General features: G+C 39.0%; 1 protein-coding gene and 1 non-coding gene across 2 annotated transcripts in view; both read right to left on the reverse strand.

Moving 5' to 3' along the window:
* Nucleotides 1–300: 300 nt before the first annotated feature.
* Nucleotides 301–19,723, reverse strand: part of BUB1 (BUB1 mitotic checkpoint serine/threonine kinase) — a 44,379-nt gene continuing 24,956 nt past the window's right edge. Inside the window, exons 16-25 of the mRNA XM_045979410.1 lie at nucleotides 19,403–19,577; nucleotides 17,188–17,275; nucleotides 13,422–13,660; nucleotides 12,118–12,261; nucleotides 3,928–4,043; nucleotides 3,447–3,608; nucleotides 3,101–3,258; nucleotides 2,830–3,004; nucleotides 2,193–2,299; nucleotides 301–643 (exon numbers count right to left, since the gene is read on the reverse strand). Coding sequence (XP_045835366.1) covers nucleotides 448–643; nucleotides 2,193–2,299; nucleotides 2,830–3,004; nucleotides 3,101–3,258; nucleotides 3,447–3,608; nucleotides 3,928–4,043; nucleotides 12,118–12,261; nucleotides 13,422–13,660; nucleotides 17,188–17,275; nucleotides 19,403–19,577 — 1,560 coding nt within the window. The 3' untranslated portion in view covers nucleotides 301–447. The remainder of the gene's footprint in view (nucleotides 644–2,192; nucleotides 2,300–2,829; nucleotides 3,005–3,100; nucleotides 3,259–3,446; nucleotides 3,609–3,927; nucleotides 4,044–12,117; nucleotides 12,262–13,421; nucleotides 13,661–17,187; nucleotides 17,276–19,402; nucleotides 19,578–19,723) is intronic.
* LOC123926277 lies at nucleotides 15,458–15,597 on the reverse strand. Its single transcript, XR_006815205.1, has one exon. It is a non-coding gene; the product is annotated as a small nucleolar RNA SNORA29 (small nucleolar RNA).

Genomic DNA, 19,723 nt, shown 5'->3' on the forward strand with positions numbered 1-19,723 from the left:
TCTCAAATAAGTATATAAGCCTTAAAAAAAAAAAAAAAAAGAACAGGCAAATTTTATCCATAAAAACATGAAATCCTTTGAATATCTTTGGAGAATTTGTTTATTATATACAAATACAAATCCTCACCTTAGAAAAAAGCTGTCTTACCCCTTTTTTGGCTTAAAGGGGAAGAGGAGAGTGTTTAAAAGCATTTTTAGAGAATATATGAATCCAAATTATTCTCCTGAATGCCTGCATCCCAAGAGGTGCCCCATCACCTGCAATGTGGGGGTGCCTTACTAGGTTGTACACTTTGATGAAATATTTATAACAGCCAAGTCACTTAGATATATTTTGTGGACTTTATTTTTAAGAAACATTTACATAAACAAGAAATATGGAAAACCTCAAGGATCAGAGTGAGCCGGCCAGCATTTACAAAGTGATTTTTAAGGAATGTCCGTATTTTATTTTCGAGAACGCTTATATTCTAAGAGCAGTACGATTAACCTGTTACGTAGGGTCTTGATCTTGTTTATATAGTGTTGTTGAAATACTTTCTTCAGTTTTTGCCTTAACAAATCCAAAGACGGAAGATGATGACAGTCGGGAATATTCAACATGATGTGAAAGAACTCACTCCACATGTCCAGATGAGGCAGCCTGGAGACACAATGCATAAAATACCAGGTAAACTGTAGTGTCCAACACGCCGGGCAACCTCACTCCCGCCTCCGGCTTCCACGCGCTTGGACAGCTGAACAGAACTTCACCTTCGCACAACCCAATGCGTCAAGCACCGGAGTGCTGAATCTATTACAACTAAGAGGAACTAAAGATCCAACTAAATGTCTTAGACACACTTTACTCCAAAACAGGACTTAAGCAGTCTTAGTGTAGTGATAGGTCTTCAGTGGAAGAACTTTCTCTTTTCTTTCTTTATTTTTAAGAAAATCAATCAGTTTTTGGCTAGCTTTACATCCCATACCATCAGCATCTGAGAAACTGGCTGGATGGTTCTGATGAGCCCAACGGTGCACATGCCAGGACCAGGGAGACAGGCTGGACTCGAGCTCAGGACAGAGCTCAGGGTCAGAGTTCCAGCTCCTGGAAGCATGAGAATGAACTGCAAAACCCCCATGGCATAGAAATAAGGCACCGGGGACAGAGCAGAACACAACTAAATTCAGCCCATTACTCTCAGGCCTGCTGAGGGCACTGGTGGTCAGAGACAGAAGCCTTTGAAACAACTCTCTGGTCCTTTGATTAGGAGCAAGAGAAGGAATAAAGTATTTGCTAAATTTGATGACTCATGAGGCAGATAAATCAGAGCTGTTCTAAGTTTTCCTTCAGGGCCCGAATCTAATCTTATTTTTATATTGATGCTACATTTTGTAAAATTACTGCCAACAGCTTTTCTTTCTTTCTTTTTTTTTTTTTTTGGTTGTGGTGGGTGGGTGTGTACACGAGGGGTTGGGAGAGTCCCAGCTTAAATTTCCTCAAGATATAAACATGTAAAACTCCATTAGGCTTTTTGGACACTGAAGGTGAGTGTATGTTTCTACATATGTTAAAAAAAGTTAACGAAAGTATAAGCGATACCATGAACATGCATGTAGCAAACACACACCACCAACAGCTCACTCACGTGACATGGAGTTAAGAGCCATCTGCACTGATAGGAAGAGTTCTAGGCTAGTCGTTAATTTTCACTACCATCTTATAGATGAGAAAACAGTCTTACAAAAACTAGAGTCACATAGGGATGGCCTTAAAAATCTTGCCCTGGGACAGCCTGCTGCCCTATCATGTTATTTTATAATCGACAAGGCACGTTCTTTCTCATACGTGATTTCCTTCGCTTCTTAGAAGACACTTCTTAGGACAGTATGCTCAGCACGATTCCCATTTATAAAGGCAAGAAAACAAGTAAAAATCGATGGTTCAGTGAGAACAGGTGATTTCTCTGAAGAGTAAGGAGAAACTGTTGCCTGTGTACAGAGGCCTGCCCCTCCACACGCTTCTGCTGGGTCTGGGTGGGCGTCGGCTGCCCCCACTCCTGCAAAGCTGCAGTTGTCCAGCTGTGTGACTTGCTGGCTGTGCTGTGTCTACCCCAAGGCAGGGGGGTTTCCAGGCCGTGACTGAGACTCCATTTTCTACCAGCATTCTACTGTGTATGCCCTCCCACTGCAGCTCCAACACCAATTCTCACCTCCTAAAAAGACCTTCCGGCTTCCAGACACCTCCTTCATTTCTCACTTTCATGTAAGTGCCGAAAAGCATGCAGTACACTGTTGCAGCAACTCCAAAGTAATCAATCTATAAAGAAAATCTAGGTATCCATGACTAGAACAGTAACTTATGCATCAGCATAGGAGGAGGTCTCTACTTCGGCAGCTAGTTTCATCACAGGATTTTACTTTTAAGTCATTTTGGGAAGCCATTTGTTCAGGGCCCCGCTGGTGCACCCAGCTGAATGTCTGTCTGGGTTTTGCTGGAGGCAGCCCCTTTAAAGTGGTTCTTCCGGAGCTACCGGAGCTACCACGTCCTTCTCGAGTCCTCCGTTTTGCTGTCTAGGGTCAAACACAGCACTCCAACCCCTCTTGCACGAGGACAGCTTAGAAGTCCTCTCCCTCCCTCCCCTGGAATCTGGTGGTTGGCCTCCACCTGCACTCAGAAGCCTCTAGCTGTGGGATGTGTCCATTGCTGAAAACAACACTTGAGCATGGTCTTAAGTCCAAGGACAGAAGATGATGAGATAGGGTCAAACTAATGAGATCCCCAAGTTCATTTTAAAAATATAGCAAGCAAAATAAATGATTTTCAAAGCTCTCCCTTGAGTTCCCTACCTGGTAGTTCCACGGCTTGTTGCTGAGCATCTCGATACACTGAAAACCAGAGGTCTCACACTTTGCTGTAAATGTAGTTCCTTTCGGAAAAAGTTTCATGTCTATACTCTGACCCAGATCAATCAGCGCCAAGCCAGCAGACACATCGTCGTCATCACCGTCCTGTTCCAAAAATCTGTATTAACACAAACAAGGGCCAGGCAGCATGAGCACAAATAAGGAAAGGTTGCGAGGGACACAGTAAGAACTGCGTACAAAGTGCAACACTCGCCTGTTTCCCAGTATGAAATTGTCGGGCTTAATGTCTCCGTGAATAATTTCACAGTCGTGCACTTGCTGAATCATGCAGAGCATTCTGATCGCGAAGGACAGGACCAGAGCTTGTGGCATCACTTTTTCTGGGGTGTTTTTATAGAGGTTAATAGCATTCTAGAAAGAACACAGAGGGGAATCCTGAACTGGTCACGCAGGATGGAGGAGCACTCGAGTCAAGAGCTTTGCTCTCACCCCTCACCCACCACTCCAATAGAAGTTCCAACTATGGAAGGTACGTGCCAGGCACCAGCCAACGATGGCCTTCAAGCTCCTGTTCGCATCATCACGATGAATACACTTACTAGCAACGTGCCGTAGCTGTAGAGATCCCCTACTAATACACTGCCGTTCTGGAAGAAGTGGGCGGAATAGAATTTGATGAACATGTGTCGCATGCTTGGCTTCAGTCTTTCCATTAGCTGGGTCCCGATGTAGAACTCCCAGGGGTTGGCGGGTTTCTGGACCTGCAAATCAGGTGTGTGACATTCACATCCAGCCTCACGTTCTGGAAAACGATAGTCAGAAAGCAACTTTCACCCAATAAAGAACGTGGGGTAGAAAGTGATGACAAGCTAGGGACTGTTGCTCAAGTATGTAACTTGCTGTGAGATCATTTCTGTGGCAAGACCCTTCTAAATCCTTGCCATATGGCTTTTGTTTCTTAATCGTGGACTATATACCTCAGTAAAATCACCATTGTTTTGAAAAAGAAAAAAGAGGCTGACAAACTCGAATTCTAAAATTCATTTCTATACTATACAATGAAGCCCTCAGATTATTTACCTTTAAAACGAACTTCTGTTTATTTTTGGTATCATTCACCTCTCCATGGGTAACTTCATAGACCTGGGCAAAGGCCCCTTCTCCAAGAAGGTGATCGACATAGACCAGCAAGGAACCTGGAAGACAGATGAGTCAAAATGAAAGAAAAGGGCTGAAAACATTATTTCTGGTAAATTTTGTAGTTGTAGAATTTTCTTGGTGTTCACTTGCTTTAATAAATACAAATGGATATAGCTCCCTCCAGAGATATTTTTCTTCTTAAACGAGTTAAACATCTGCTACAAAACAGTTCCCCTTGGTAAATGATGGGCCAGGGGAACAGAAGCAGCACTGCTGGGTGCCAGGCCTGCCACTGAATGGCAGGAACGGGGCAGACATCCTCTCTTCACCAACAGTCTCATATCAAAGGCATAATGCCTGCGCTGTCTACTTGCCAAGTCTGTTGTGATGTTCGAAAGCACACACAAAGATCCTCTGTAAAGTGCTGCACAAAGCTCTACCGTATGCCTTTGGAAACCTCAAGTATTTTACACCTGGATAAAAAGGGCAAAGTATAATTGCACCAATATTTTTAGTAGAATAATTACAACTTTTTATTCATGTAAAATTTTATTTTAGAAGAGTTTTCAATTGGGGCGCCTGGGTGGCTCAGTCATTAAGTGGCTGCCTTGGACTGAGGTCATGTTCCCAGGGTCCTGGGTTCAAGCCTCACATAGGGCTCCCTGCTTGGCAGGAAGCCTGCTTCTCCTTCTCCCACTCTGCCTGCTTGTGTTCCCTCTCTTGCGGTGTCTCTCTCTGTCAAATAAATAATAATAATAAAAAAGAATAGTTTTTAAAGATTTTATTTATTTATTTGACAGAGAGAGAGAGAGAGACAGATCACAGGTAGGCAGGGAGGCAGACAGAGAGAGGAGGAAGCAGGCTCTCCGAGGAGCAGAGAGCCAGACGTGGGGCTCGATCCCAGGACCCTGGGATCATGACCTGAGCCGAAGGCAGAGGCTTTAACCCACTGAGCCACCCAGGCGCCCCAAAAAGAATAGTTTTCAATCTACTGAAGAGTTACAAAGACAGTAGAGTTTCTGTTTGCTCTGCACCCAGTTTTCTTTACTATTAGCATTTAATAACCATGGTGCCTTTGTCCCAAAGATAGAACACATGATGGTAGGTTCCTAAACCCACCCTTTATCTGGATTTCACTAGTTTTTCCTTAATGTTTCAAGACAAATCCATCAAGTCTCCTTGGTCTCCTCCACTAAACTGTAACAGTTTCAAACTTTTCTTTTAGGTGACCATGACAGTTCCAAAGAGTATTAGATTAGTTGTAGAATATCCTTCAAACTCAACTTGACCTGCTATTTTTAATAACAGTGGCGTGCTTGGTTTGGGGAGAAAGACCGCTGATATCAAGTTGTAACAGATTTTAAGTAATTAAAAAAAATCCGCATATTCAAAATCGAGTTTAAAAAAAGTAGACTTCTGATTTCTAGTTTGGCACATTAAGGAGATTGGAAATCATCTCTCCACCCCCACAGTAAAAGACAAAACAAAACAAACTGAAAACCAACAAGTCTTCAAAGATCCACTAAAGAACTGAAGTCATAGGGCAAACTGCGGCCTCTGAAACTGGGGAGACAGACCTGTGGATACAGAGAATCACAGCTTGCCAGTCGGAAGCCCAGGAGCAGAAGCCACCACTGGAGCCAGTACCAGGGGGATTATGACACAACTAACACCTCAGATCTCATTTAAGGACAAGTCTGAAGGGAAACCCAAAGCTAACAGCAGAGACAGAAATAAGGACATGAATGGAAGGTTTAGCCTCTACACTGAAAACAAATAATAAACAAAGCCTAATCTCAAGCCAGATAAATCTTACACTAGAGGCCTATTTTATCTTAGTTCCTTTTACCCAGTGGATCAGGTCTGGCTTCTAACAAAAATGGCAAGGCATACTAAAAGACAAAAAACACCACTTGAAGACATAGAGCAAGTATCAAAGCCAGACACAGATATAGCAAAGGTTTTGGAATTATAAGACCAGGATTCTTTTTTTTAAATTATGATTAATATGCTAAGGGCTGTAATGAGAAAAGGATAAAATGCAAGAATGGATGGGAAGTGTAGGCAGACAAATAGAAACTCCGAGAAGGAATCAAAAGGAAGTACCAGGAAAAAAACCCCACTATGACAGAAATGAAGATGTTCTTTGATGACCTCTGCAATAGGCTGTACGTGGCTGGGAAAAGAATTGTCAGCTTGTAGAATGTCAACAGAAACTTCCAAAACTGATCTGCAGAGAGGAAAAAAAAATTTAAAAGATAGAAAAGAATGTTTAAGAGTTGGGGGACAATTACAATAGGTGTGACATATATGTAATGGGAATATTAGAAGGCAGAAGAAAACGAGAAAGGAATAGAAAAAAATATTTAGAGTAATAATAGTGAGGAAATTTCCAAAATTAATGACAGACACTAAATCAAGGATCTAAGAACCTCAGAGAACACAAGGCAGGGAAAATAGCCAAAAATTTACACCCAGGCAAGTTGTATTCAAACTGCAGAAAATCAGACAAGAAAAAAATATTGAAAGGCACCAGAATAAAACCACTTACCTATAGAGAAGAAAGAAGAATGACACTGACTTCTCTGGAAACCACACAAACAAGAAGAGCATGGAGTAAGTGTTAAAAGGAAAAACCACCATGCAAAAATTCTGTATCCAGTGAAATTATCCCTTCAAAAGTGAATAAAGACTTGCTTACACAAAGATTAAAGGAATCTGTCACCAGTAACCCTGACTTGCAAGAAATGTTAAAAGAAGTTCTTCAGGGGCGCCTGGGTGGCTCAGTGGGTTAAAGCCTCTGCTTTCAGCTCAGGTCATGGTCCCAGGGTCCTGGGATCGAGCCCCGCATCGGGCTCTCTGCTTGGCAGGGAGCCTGCTTCCTCCTCTCTCTCTGCGTGCCTCTCTGCCTAGTTGTGATTTCTCTCTGTCAAAGAAATAAAAAATTAAAAAAAAAAAAAAAGAAGTTCTTCAGAGAGATGGACGAGGAGATAGACAAGAAACTCAGATCAGAAGAGTGCAGGAAAAAGGAAGAAATTAAGATAAAATCTTTTCTTATTCTTAATTGATCTAAGAGATAACCATTCCAAACAATAATTGCTACAATTTAAGTATAGCTTAGAATAAGTGAAATGAGTGACAGGACTGTTATAAGGGATAGGAGGGAAGAACTGGTAATATTCTCTTATAAGGTACCTGGCATCCCTTGTTAAGTGTTACAGTGTTTTTTGAAGGTGGACCTGGATATTCTAAATGTATACTGCGAACTCTGGGGCAACTACGAAAAACAGTAAAAAATGAAGTATAACTGAAATGCTAACAGGGAAAATGAAATAATAGAAACATTCAATTAACACCAGAGAAGACAGAGTCAATCTGGACAGGACTGAGGAGATTATGCTGAGTGAAATTAGTCAAGCAGAGTCAATTATCATATGGTTTCGCTTATTTGTGCAGCATAAGGAATAACATGGAGGACATGGGGAGATGGAGAGAAGGGAGTTGGGGGAAATCGGAGGGGGAGACGAATCATGAGAGACTGTGGACTCTGAGAAACAAACTGAGGGTTTTGAAGGGGAGGGGGTGGGAGGTTGGGTGAGCCAGGTGGTGGGTATTATGGAGGGCATCTCTCTCTCTGTCAAATAAATTTGAAAAATCTTAAAAAAAAAAAAAAGAAGAAAGAGGAGAAGAAAATAAAGGAAACAAAGAACAAGGGCAATAAATAGAAAAGAGTAACAAATGTAGTAGACACTAATCCAGCTATATCGGTAATCTTTCCAAATATCAGTAGACTAAATATACCAATGAAAACAGAAACCATAATGGTAGATAAAAATTCAAGACCCAGCTATATGTTGTCTATGAGAAAAACACCTTAAATATAAAGACATACATAGATGAAAAGTAAAGGGAGGAAGTAAAATGGAGGAAGATATGACATATTAAGATTAATAAACAGAAAGTTGGAATAGCTATACTAATTTCAGACAGAGCAGACATCAGAGCAAGGAAAATTATCAGGCATAAAAAGGGGCATTAGATAATGACAAAGGATAAATTTTCCAAAAAGGCATAACAATCCTTAATGTATATTACCTCACAACAGAGCATCAAAGTACTGAGGCAAAAATTGATAGAACTGCAAGGAGAACAGATGAATGCACCATTCTAGCTGGAGACTGCTATACTCTTTTATCAGTAATTGACAGACCCAACAGGCAAAAAATCAGTAAGGGTTTGACTGACTTAAACAGCAGCACTAATCAACTGAATCTAATTAACATTTATAATTCATTTAACAACAGCAGACTATACATTCTTTTGAAGCTCACTTGGTGAGTGTTCCATAACACTCACCAAGACAGACAAGTGTTCCATAACACTCACCAAGACAGACTATTCTGGGCCATAAAACACACATTTACTGAATTAAAAAAAAAAAACAAAACAAAAACAAAGAAATTATAAAAAGTATGTACTCCAACCATAGTGGAATTAAACCAGTAATCAATAACAGAAAAGATACCTGGAAAACTCCAAACACTTGGAGATTAAACAACACATGTTAAAATAACACATCAATCAAAGAAGAAATCTTAGGAGAAATTTTAAAATATTTTGAACTAGAAGAAAATGAAAATACAATTTATTAAAGTTGTGGGGTACCTCAAAAGCAGTGCTTAGGGGGAAATTTATAGGATTAAATGCATACGTTAGAAAGAGGATCTAAAATCAATAATTTTAGTTTCCACCTTAGGAAACTAGAAAAAGAACAAATTAAATCCAAAGCAGAAGAAAAAAATAATCAGAGCAGGCAAAACAAAACAAAACAAAACAAAAAAAACAAGAAAAAATTGTCCAATTAAGACCAAAAATACTAGAGCACATATCAGTGAAATTGAAAACAGAACATCAACAGGGAATACCAATGAAACAAAAAGTTCATTCTTTGAAAAAGATCAATAAAACCCCTAGTCCTTACCAGGTGACCTAAGAAAAAAAGGGAAAGGACATAAAATGCTAATATCAGAAATGAAAGACAGGACATTACTACAGATCCCATGAATTAAAAAGATAATAAGGGAATACTATGAGCAACTCTGTGCCCACAAATTTGATTACCTACATGAAACAGAACAATTCCTTGAAAGACATCTTCTACCAAAATTCACATAGGAATATGAGACAAGAAATCAAATCATTAATAGCTTTTCTAAACAGAAAGCACCAGGACCACATGGGTCCACTGGTGAATTCTACCAAATACTCACGGAAGAAATTATACCAATTCTCCACAATCTCTTTCAGAGGATAGAAGCAGAATGAATACTTCCTAACCCCTTCTATGAGGCCAGCATTACCCTAATACCAAAAACCAGACAGATAACACTACAAGAAAACTAAAGAGCAGTATCTCTTATTAACATAGATCTAAAAATCCTCAACAAAATAATAGCAAATAAAATCCAAAACAAGTATAAAATAATTATTTACCATGACCAACTTGGATTTAATCCAGGTATGCAAGCCTGGTTCAACATTCAAAAATCAATTAATGAATCTGTCACATGAGCAGACTAAAAAGAAAAATCATATGATCTTATCCTATGAAAGAGAAAAAGTGTTTGATAAAATCCAACACCCATTCATGGTAACTTTCTGCAAACTAGGAATAGAGGAAAACTTTCTCAACTTGATAAAGAACATCTACAAAAAACTTACAGCTAACAGTATACTTAATGGTGGGGGGGGGAACTAGATAAATGTTTTCTCACTAAGATTGGGAACAAGGCAAGAATTTCTCCTCTCACCACTCTTATTCAATATTGTACTGGAAGTCCTGCCTAATGCAATAAAATGAGAAAATGAAATAAAAGGTATACAGATTGGGAAGGAAGAAATAAAACAGTCTTTGTACACAGAAAACAGCATGGTCTAGCCAGAAAATGCCAAAGAATCAACAACAAAACCCTCCTGAATTAATGCATGATTATAGCAAGGTTGTAGGATACGAGGTCAATATATAAGTCAAATGCTTTCCCATGTACCCGAAATTAGTAAGTGCAATTTGAAATTTAAAAAACACAATACCACTTATGTTAGCATCCTCCAAAATGAAATAACTTGGGTATAAATCTAATAAAATACACATAAGATCTATAAAAGGAAAACTATAAAACTTTGATTTTAAAAAATCAAAGAAGATCTAAATAGAGAGATATTCCATGTATATAGAGAGGAAGGCATAATATTGTCAAGATGTCATGTTTTCCCAACTTGGTCTATAGATTCAATGGAATTCCAATCAAAATCCCTGCAAGTTATCCTGTGGTTATTGACAAACTGATTTTAAAGGTTATGCGGAAAAGCAAAAGGCACAAGTTGGAAGACTGACATTACCCAATATCAAGACTTACTATCAAAGCTACTGTAATCACTACAGTGTGATATAGGTAAATAGATCAATCGGACAGAAGAGCCCAGAAACAGAGCCAAGAAAATACAGTCAACTGATCATTGACAAAGGAGCAAAGACAATTCACTTATGAAAGGATAGCCTTTTCAATAAATGCTGATGGAACAGCTGGACATCAACATGCAAAAATGGATCTAGACACAGAACTTACACCTTTCAGGAAAAGTTAACTCTAAATGGATCATACACATGAATGTAAAACATGAAACTATAAAATCTCTAAAAGGTAACAGAATAGCTAGGGGACCTTAGGTTTGCAGAGGACGTCTTACACACAACAACAAAACATGGTCCATGGGAGAAATAAATTGCTCAAAATTTTAAAACTTCTGTTCTGCAAAAGACACAGTTAATTGAATGAAAAGACAAGCCAAAGGCTGAGTGACTATCTTTTCGAAATACTTATCGGATAAAAGTTATCCAAAACACACAACAAACTCTTGAAATTCAATTAGGAAAATAGGGGAAAAAATTCAGAATTAAGAAATCAATCAACCTGATTTTTAAAAAAATGGGCAAGAGATCTAAATACATATTTCACCAAAAAAGATACACAGATGGCAAATAAAGAAGAAAAAATGTACATCATCATATGTAATTAGGGAATTGCAAATGAAAAACAATAACGAAATACCATTACGCATCTATTACAGCGACCAAAACCCAAATTGCTGACAACACCAGATGATGGTGAGGATATGGAGTAACAGCTCGCCTTCACTGCTGGTGGGAATACAAAATGGTACGAACCCCACTTGGAGGCAGTTTGGCGGTTTCCTACAGAAGTAAACATATGCTCCCCTGTTTCAGCAATCACAATATCCTTGATATTTATCCAAATGACTTGAAAACTTCTGTCCACACAAAAACTGCATAGGAGTCTTACAAAACTTGGAAGCAACCAAGATGTCCTTCAATAGGTGAATAGATGAACTGTGGTACACGTGCACAATGGAATATTTCCCAGCGATGGTAAAGATAAGAGCTTTCAAGTCATGAAAAGATATGGAGGAATCTTAAATGTGTATTGCTGAGTGAAAGAAGCCAATGTGAAAAGCTTGCATACTGTGTCATTACAACTATCTGACATTCTGGAAAAGGCAAAACTATGGAGACAGGAGTAAAAAGATTAGTGCTTGTCAGGGTTTTAGGTAGAGGGCAGGCCTGATGAGTAGAAGGAACACAGGGGATTTGAGGCGCAGGGAAACTACTCTTCATGGACATCATTCCCTATCAGTACAGAGCAAGCTATATTTTACTGTAGAGGTATCCCTTCATTTATTTAAGCAGTCCCCCAAAGACACCTATGTTGTTTCCAATCTATTGTTTTTATATGCACATATGTCATTTTGAATGTATGCAAGCATATCTGCAGGAAATTCTTAAAACCGGATGTCTAAAACTATGCATTTTTTACTTTGATAGATATTACCAACTTGCCCTTTATAAGTAATCGTCCCAACAGGAATCAAAATCTGACAGTCATGGCTTAACAAAATGTTTTCAGCTTAGTACTACAGATAATCTATAACGCTTTACTTGAGGGAGGTGAGGTACAAGGGTGGTAGCAGAAGGAGAATCACATATGCATAAATTACCATCAACTTCCTATATAGAAGCAAGAGTTAAAAATTTTTTACCCATATAGTCCTTACCCAGTTGAAACTCAGTCTTGGGCTTGATGGCTGGAAGTTTACACTGCCATTCATAAGTATTTGGATAGGATCTCACCGGCTTAGAAAGCCCAGATAAAAGTTTGAGAATCAACGTATCATCCCATGGATTCTCAACAGTCAAGTCTTAAAAGAAATGGGAATATAAAAAAGAAAATGAACTCAGTACCCAAGAATTTTCCCAAAGAAACTACAGATAAAACAAGTAGAGACATTCACTAAATAAGCTTTCAAAAGACTTATCTTTAAAGGAGCATTGATTCAAATAATAACCATTTGCAAAAATCAAAATGGCTAGTTCTACACAGTTCATTGTTATTTTAGATCAACAAATTTAGATCAGTATTTATTTGTGACAAAGGAAATGAACCCCAAAAGCATCTGTTCCACTTGCCTGGAACTGCTAGATTCTGCCTTTAACATAATTATGTCTTAAAGGCCGACCTGGATATCAGTTAGTTCTAACATCTCCCACTTGTATCTACAAAATACAAGGACTTTCAATACTTATATTATCTATGAGGAATTTGCATGCATGAGAGGTACTTTGGGTTCACAAAAAAGAATTCATTTCTAAAAGAAGAATAAAGTTTCTGCTCAGTTTAGCATGCTATAAAAATTCTTTTAGTGGTAGTTATCAAAGACTAATCCAGCATGATTAACATTTACTTAGTGTTAAATGTATGTAGGACCCTGTTCTGAGTAGTTTATGTTTAATAATCTACTTGGTCCTTAAAAGAAGACTCTGAAGTAGGACCATCACCCCCCTCTATAGAAAAGGAACGAGAACCACAGAGAACTGAAATGATTTTGGCCAAGATCACATGACTGCCTAAAGTGGAGCTAGGATTAGAACCTCGTCAGTCTTCAGAGTCTGTATTCTTAACCATGATGCAAGACTACCTAAGACTGTTCCCGTGTAACTAGGGGAAAGGAGTTAAGCCCTGAGCTGCTTACTTGGCTGTAAAATGGGGGTACCTGTCTTAAATTCAACACCTGCCATAGAAGGCCCTCCAGTTCCAACTCCCTCCTCCAACGGTAGTGATTCTGATATTAATTATATATATATATATATAATAATAATGAATTAATTAAAACAAATTAATTTGCCCTTCCACTGCTCTATGTTGTGCCGCACTGTGATCTAGTTTGCAAGTTTTGTCTGAACTTGTATTCTACTCAATGACATTCAAGTCCCTGCTCTTTGAGCTTCTTCCACGAAACGGCTTTTACCAGGCTATTGTCCTGATTCAGGGACACAATTAAGACTGAACATCTGTTCGTACTTGAAGCATTGACATTCTCAAGTGAACTAGTCTGCGTCCATTCTCCTTGGTGCCCGGCACCAGCGCCTGGTGGGTCTTCCGCGACGGTGAGGTTAGTGTCTGTGAGTTTACAGGCCTCGAGGCTCTGTGCCACCTCACTGGGCAGCACGCCACCTGCTGCAGGCTGGCTCCCACGGAGCAAGGATGCTGAAGATATGTCTGCAGGAAATGCTGGTTCTGGGCTTTTCTCTTGAATTGAGCTGGATATGTTAAAGGGATAGACAAGAGGAAACAAAACCCATGATTACAAGTCTATTGGATTTGATCACATGAAAAAGGCCCACAAAACAATTTCCTTTTCATTCTATAAATGACATTTCAAAACTGCCTTATGAAGAGTTGATTAAGGCATTTTCTTCAGACAAACAAATATATGCAAATACATAGCAGTACAGTATGAATAGAGATAAAAGCAAAGACATGGTAACACAGTCAATAAACAGGCAAGCGAACACAATGGATATGCTTTGGTGGGAAACATGGGGAAGGGTGGGTTTATTTCCCCAAGATGTCATTAAGCTGGGAATCAAGACTGAATATTGAACTCTATTCCAAAACAGCTTCTTGTATAGCACTGAAAACAGATAGAAAATGTCATAATCCAGCAACCTAACAGTTTCTTCCCGTACACACACATACATAGTTGATCTGTATTACTCAGGGATCCCATATTTGTGAATTTGCCTACGTGCTAAAACTCATTCGTGATCCCCAAATCAATTTTCATGGCACTTCTGCAGACACGCAGGATGGTGAGAACGTGTCACCCAACATACACACTCCCAGAGATGGAATAAGGCAATGCTCTGCGTTCTCGTGTCAGCTCGCACACTGTAAACCAGTGTCCTTTCGCAGTATGTTTAGTAATATATTTTTCTGTGTTTTTGTGATTTCACTGTTTAAGACGTTCCTCCAAGTGCAGTGCTAAAGTGTCTAATGTTCCTAAGGTTGAGAAGGCCGCGATGTGTCTTACAGAGAAAATATATGTTAGATAAGCTGCATACAGGTATGAGTTATAGTGCTGTTGGCCCTGAATTCAATGCTAATGAATCAACCATTATTTATTAAATTAAGTTGTCTTTAAACAAAATGTGAACAGAGGCTCACAAACTAGGAACGATGGTTCAGTGTTGGGTAATTCAGTTTGCAGTGACTTTATACAAAAGAATGAGTGCAAACAGTAAGACTCAACTACGTACGTATCTCCACACACATCAACTCTCCTCCACCTCTATGCCCACACGTACACAAACACATATATAAGTATGCATTACTATAAAAAGACATATGTACATGCAACTTCCTGTTGCATTCTTACTACTTGACAGGCATTTTTTCCTGGTAGGAATTTTTTTGAAAACAAAGTAGGTTGGGAATAATTTCAGATTTAAAGAAAGGTTGCAAAGATCATAGAAAATTCTCATATACTCCTCACCCAATTTCCTCAAATGTTATCAGCTCACGTGACAGCAGCTCCTCCATCAAAACCAGTAAACCAACATTTGTTATAGTACTCTTAATTAACCTCGAAACTTCAGTTGGATTTCACCAGTTTTCCCACAGTGCCCTTTATTTGCTCCCGGATCTAATCGTGGATACCATGTTGTATTCAACGGTTACGTCTCCTTACTCCCTTCTCATTGGTGACGGATTCTAAGTGTTTCCTACTTTCCCAAGACCTTGTCAGTTTTGAGGAGTACCAGCCAGGTATTTTGTAGAGTGTCCCTTAATTTGGGTTCCTTTGATGTTTTCCTCATGACTAGACTGGTGAAGAACGTTTCAGAGGTCAAGTACCCTTCTCAATGCATGACTATTATGAGCTGTCACTTGTGAAATTAACCTCGCTCATTTGGTAAATGTGGCATCTGCTAGGTTTCTCCATAGTCCTTTCATGGATTTTAGTCACTACCTGTCATTTAATTCAGCAGGTGTATGCTGGAATAGAATAATTCCCCGGTTCTTTCATATTAAAAATACTTTCAATATTTTAATTAATCAATTTTCTGTTCAGCCATTTCATATAGGAGGAGGACACAAGTAAGTCCTCCATCTTCAGATAATGGCAATTTTAATCTATCCCACAAGCATAGCCATGAAAATCTATTATTGGGAGAAAATGTGGTAGTCAAATAGGAGTATTTTCAATGCTTGATATTACAACCAATCAGGTATTAGGGGTATTCATGCACATAGAAAAAACTGTTTTAGAACACATATAAATTGTTCCTAGCTGAGTAACCAAATTACTGCGAGTGTATAAGTTATCAATTAACCCTTCTCCCTTCTCCATGAGAATCTGAGTTTTGGTTAACTTTCTAGGTCTTCTCCCCTGAAAACTGGAAAGCTCAGAGTATCATTGTCACCACTGCTTATGGTAAACAATAACCATGCCTGGAACTGTGTGCTAGACTGAGAGGATTAGAAATATATGCTGGGAATCCACAGGCTCAGGCTTCAGGTATGAGGAGCCTAGTAATGGGCCTATTCTTTGTGTGGACACGGGAATCTAAATCTGTAGTTTGCAAGAGCCACTGATGCTCACTGAAACAAGGTTGCTAACCAGGGAAACTTCTGTACCTTGGTCTTAAGGGTTTCCTTGTAACTTAATTGTCTCATGCGAGTCAAAGACGATAGTGTCTTGGATAGTTATTTCCCCGACAACTGATTTTTGTCCTATATATTTCTATGTTAATCTCATGCCAAGTGTGGCTTATGGCTTATGACTCTTGTGAGTTAAAAGTTTAGTCACATGTAGAAGATTCCTCGTGGGAGGTGACAGACTGCCTATCGGGCAGAATTTTAAATTAAAAGGCAAGTTCTTCTCATTTGCATTGATTGTATTATTAGGAAGTTAAGTATTTTCTACATGCTCATTCATTTTTTTTCTTTTGTAAATTCTGCTCATGTCTTTCATCCAATTTATTTACTGGGGTCTTAGTTTAAGAAGAGGTCTTTAATAACAAGAGGCAGTAAACATAGTAGTGAGAGCAAGGCTTCTGAAATTAGAGATATGGTTGAAATTACCGTGCTGCAAATTAGAAGTTGTATGACTTTAGGTCATTTCTTAACTCTCTGGACCTGGTTTCCTCATCTGTAATTGTGGGAAAGAATAGTTCCTACAACTAAATTTACTGTAAGGATTAATTACAGGATATAGTACATAAAAAGTATTAGCATTACAATGGAATATAACAAATAGTCAAACAATTACAGCCACTTTCAGTGTCTGTTACATTAACTGACCGATTCAAATGCGGTGGAATTTTACATCTGCACAGCCCTCATGCATGCTACACCCGCATTTTGTATCAATACCTAAGAGGCTTAAACATTCTATTATCCTCCTCTTGAAAAAAAGTGATTGCTTTTCTCATTTAGAATGGGTATAAAGAAACAAGTATGTGTTTGCTCACTTCTGCAGTAGTCTTTACACTTAGGTCAGGGTCTTTGGCTGGTAAGAGTCAAGTGCAGTTCTGTTCTCAAAATGAGTAGCAGTCAGTCACAGGAGCTATTCCCACAGAGACTCTGCTACCCCAGCTGCTTCTCACTGCCCCGATGGACCCAGGGTTTAGGTTTATCACCGTTTGTGTAGCTATAGAGAGTAGCTTCTGACTTATACCTGCAAGTCAATGAAATCTCATTTTCCTGGAAGGGTTGGAATTGTTATATTCTAAGAGCAAAGCCAGAGTGACAGTGGCATGACAGAACCACGCCCGCCTCATGATACCTGAACTTTCTGTCTTTTGAGGGTTCCGCCATGTTTTCCTCACAAGAATCCAGAGCCACTTGGATGTACTCTTTTGCAACCACATTTTCTGAAATATGTAGAAAATTAGAGACAGACATTATGCATATGGTTATAAAGTCCAGAATTTCTTTTTACACTGACTTTCATTATAATTTCAGAATGGTGTTCCAGGGTAAATTATTCCATAATATTTTGAAAACGGGAAAAAAAATCACTAAAATTTTTTTTACTACTAATATTTGTGAGCATTTCAACTTTACACATTCAATCCTTCAAGAGAAAAGGGTCTGAAGAGTGGCAGGTCGGCTGTGGGCAGGATGAGCCCCCTGTGGAGGTTGCCAGTAGGGGTGGAGGACACACCCTGCTTTAGAAGAACCTGAGGACAAGGACGTGGAGAGTAATCCACATCTGGATGGCAGAGATGTGGGTGGGTGTCTTTCCGTCTGACTGCTTTATTTAGTCAGTTAGTGTTTAGTTGATTAAACTGGGTTAGTGTTTACATCAGGAAGATACCTGGCAATACTAACCACCACTCTCTTTAACTAAAAACAAACAAATAAAGAAATAAAAACTATCTACGGAAAGACAAACTAGTAAGAAATGGGGAGTGTGGGGCGTCTGGGTGGCTCAGTCACTTAAACATCTGCCTTAGGCTCAGGTCATGATCTCAGAGTCCTGGGATCGAGCCCCGCATCAGTCTCCTTGCTCAGCAGAGAGCCTGCTTCTCCCTCTCTCTCTGCCTGCTGCTCTGCCAACTTGTACTATTTCTCTGTCAAATAAATAAATAAAATCTTAGAAAAAAAAAGAAATGTGGAATATATATATATATCAAAGTCAAGTATTACACTGGGCTAAATTTTTTCAGATATTGCATCACCAGACAGGTGCTAAAACTTTTTAGAACTAGAATATTAGCTCCTATTTATCCAACCAAAGTGCAAATATTCCAAGAACAGCCAATATTGACTCTGAAAGACTCAACTGATAAAACTCATTTTCCTAAATGGAAAATATTGTAACATTTTTTTGGTTAAAGTAGCAAACTTGTGATGGCACCTGGCGATTGTCCAGATTTCAACTGAACTCTCCTTTAAAATACAGAAAAGAAAGTTAATATACCAGGTTAGTTCTTTAAAAATTGTTTTTTACTCCTTAGTTAAAAATTTTTAGGTCTATAGGCTCAGACTTCACATTAGAATATGCTTCCATGTAGGGGAGTGAAATTCTTTGACAATTCTTTCATTGTGTTGCTTTGGGGAACAATTACTATTTTTTTTTTTTTTTTAAGATTTTATTTGACAGACAGATCACAAGTAGGCAGAGAGGCAGGCAGAGAGAGGAAGGGAAACAGGCTCTCCGCTAAGCAGAGAGCCTGACGTGGGGCTTGATCCCAGGACCCTGGGATCATGACCTGAGCCGAAGGCAGAGGCTTTAACCCACTGAGCCACCCAGGCGCCCCCATTACTATTTTTAATAAAAGTGTCAGCAGTGATGGAATTTGGCTAGTAAAAACCTCATCAGAATGGTAAAGTGGTCTTTATTGTCAATATATTTTGTAGGTTGGTACTTAGTATGTAATATTTATCTGTGCTCAATGATAATGTCATCTATTAAGGTTTAATTCAGGTAAAGAGCTTTGATATGGGAGTGTTAGGTTTAGGGAAAATAAGAACTATCTGTGCATTTTATCATTACTGTCTTGAAGTCAGTCACTAAAAAAAATAACAAAATATGATTTTCCTGAGTGCAGCACAACTCCAAAGTAATAAAATTTGTAGACACATACCAAGGACTAAAATTTGCTATCTGCTACTCTTAAAATAAAAATATTTGTTACTTTTTGCATTTAGGTAACTTAACTTGTTCATCGTGGCCATTTTGTTTGTAGTAAATGTAACATCCACCTATCTGCTGTACAGATGGGTTGGACTTGGCATATCTGCCTCTGAAGGCTTCTGGAGGTTTTTCTCCTATTCTACGGATAATCTAAGTTACTAAGTTTCTAAAATGTGCAGGCTTTCAGAAAACAAGATGTTGAAAGAAAAAATCATACAGGTAATGATAGAGTGAATGGATTTTAAGTTTCCTCTGGATGAGTTTTAAACTTCCACTTAGAATTTCCAAGAAGAATGCTGTAATCCTGGAAGAACTGAAGTTGGCAGAAGGCAAGACACTCAAGCGGTGCGACACATACCTTTATCCTCCTGAGCAGGCCCTGTGTCTGCGGGTGGTTTGTGGAAAGGTGTGGATGCGAGCTGTGCGGCAGCCGTGAAGTGTCCCGGGCTCTTTGGACTGGGCGCCAGGGTTCTGTTACAGCGGACACCCCAGACGGTTGAGTCATCCAAAAACTCTTCGGTGTGAGGTACTTCCTACAACAAAAGATGAACTGAAAAAAAAGCAACAATCTCCCTGTTTTGTCATTTAACTCGTTGATACTGCTTAAGATGAAAAAAAAATGAGGAATTAAAGAGGAAATAGATGTCACCTCTGGCTAACACAAAGTCAAGGACATCAG

The sequence above is a fragment of the Meles meles genome, chromosome 15 (genome assembly GCF_922984935.1).
Source record: "Meles meles chromosome 15, mMelMel3.1 paternal haplotype, whole genome shotgun sequence".
NCBI classification, from domain to species: Eukaryota; Metazoa; Chordata; class Mammalia; order Carnivora; family Mustelidae; genus Meles; species Meles meles.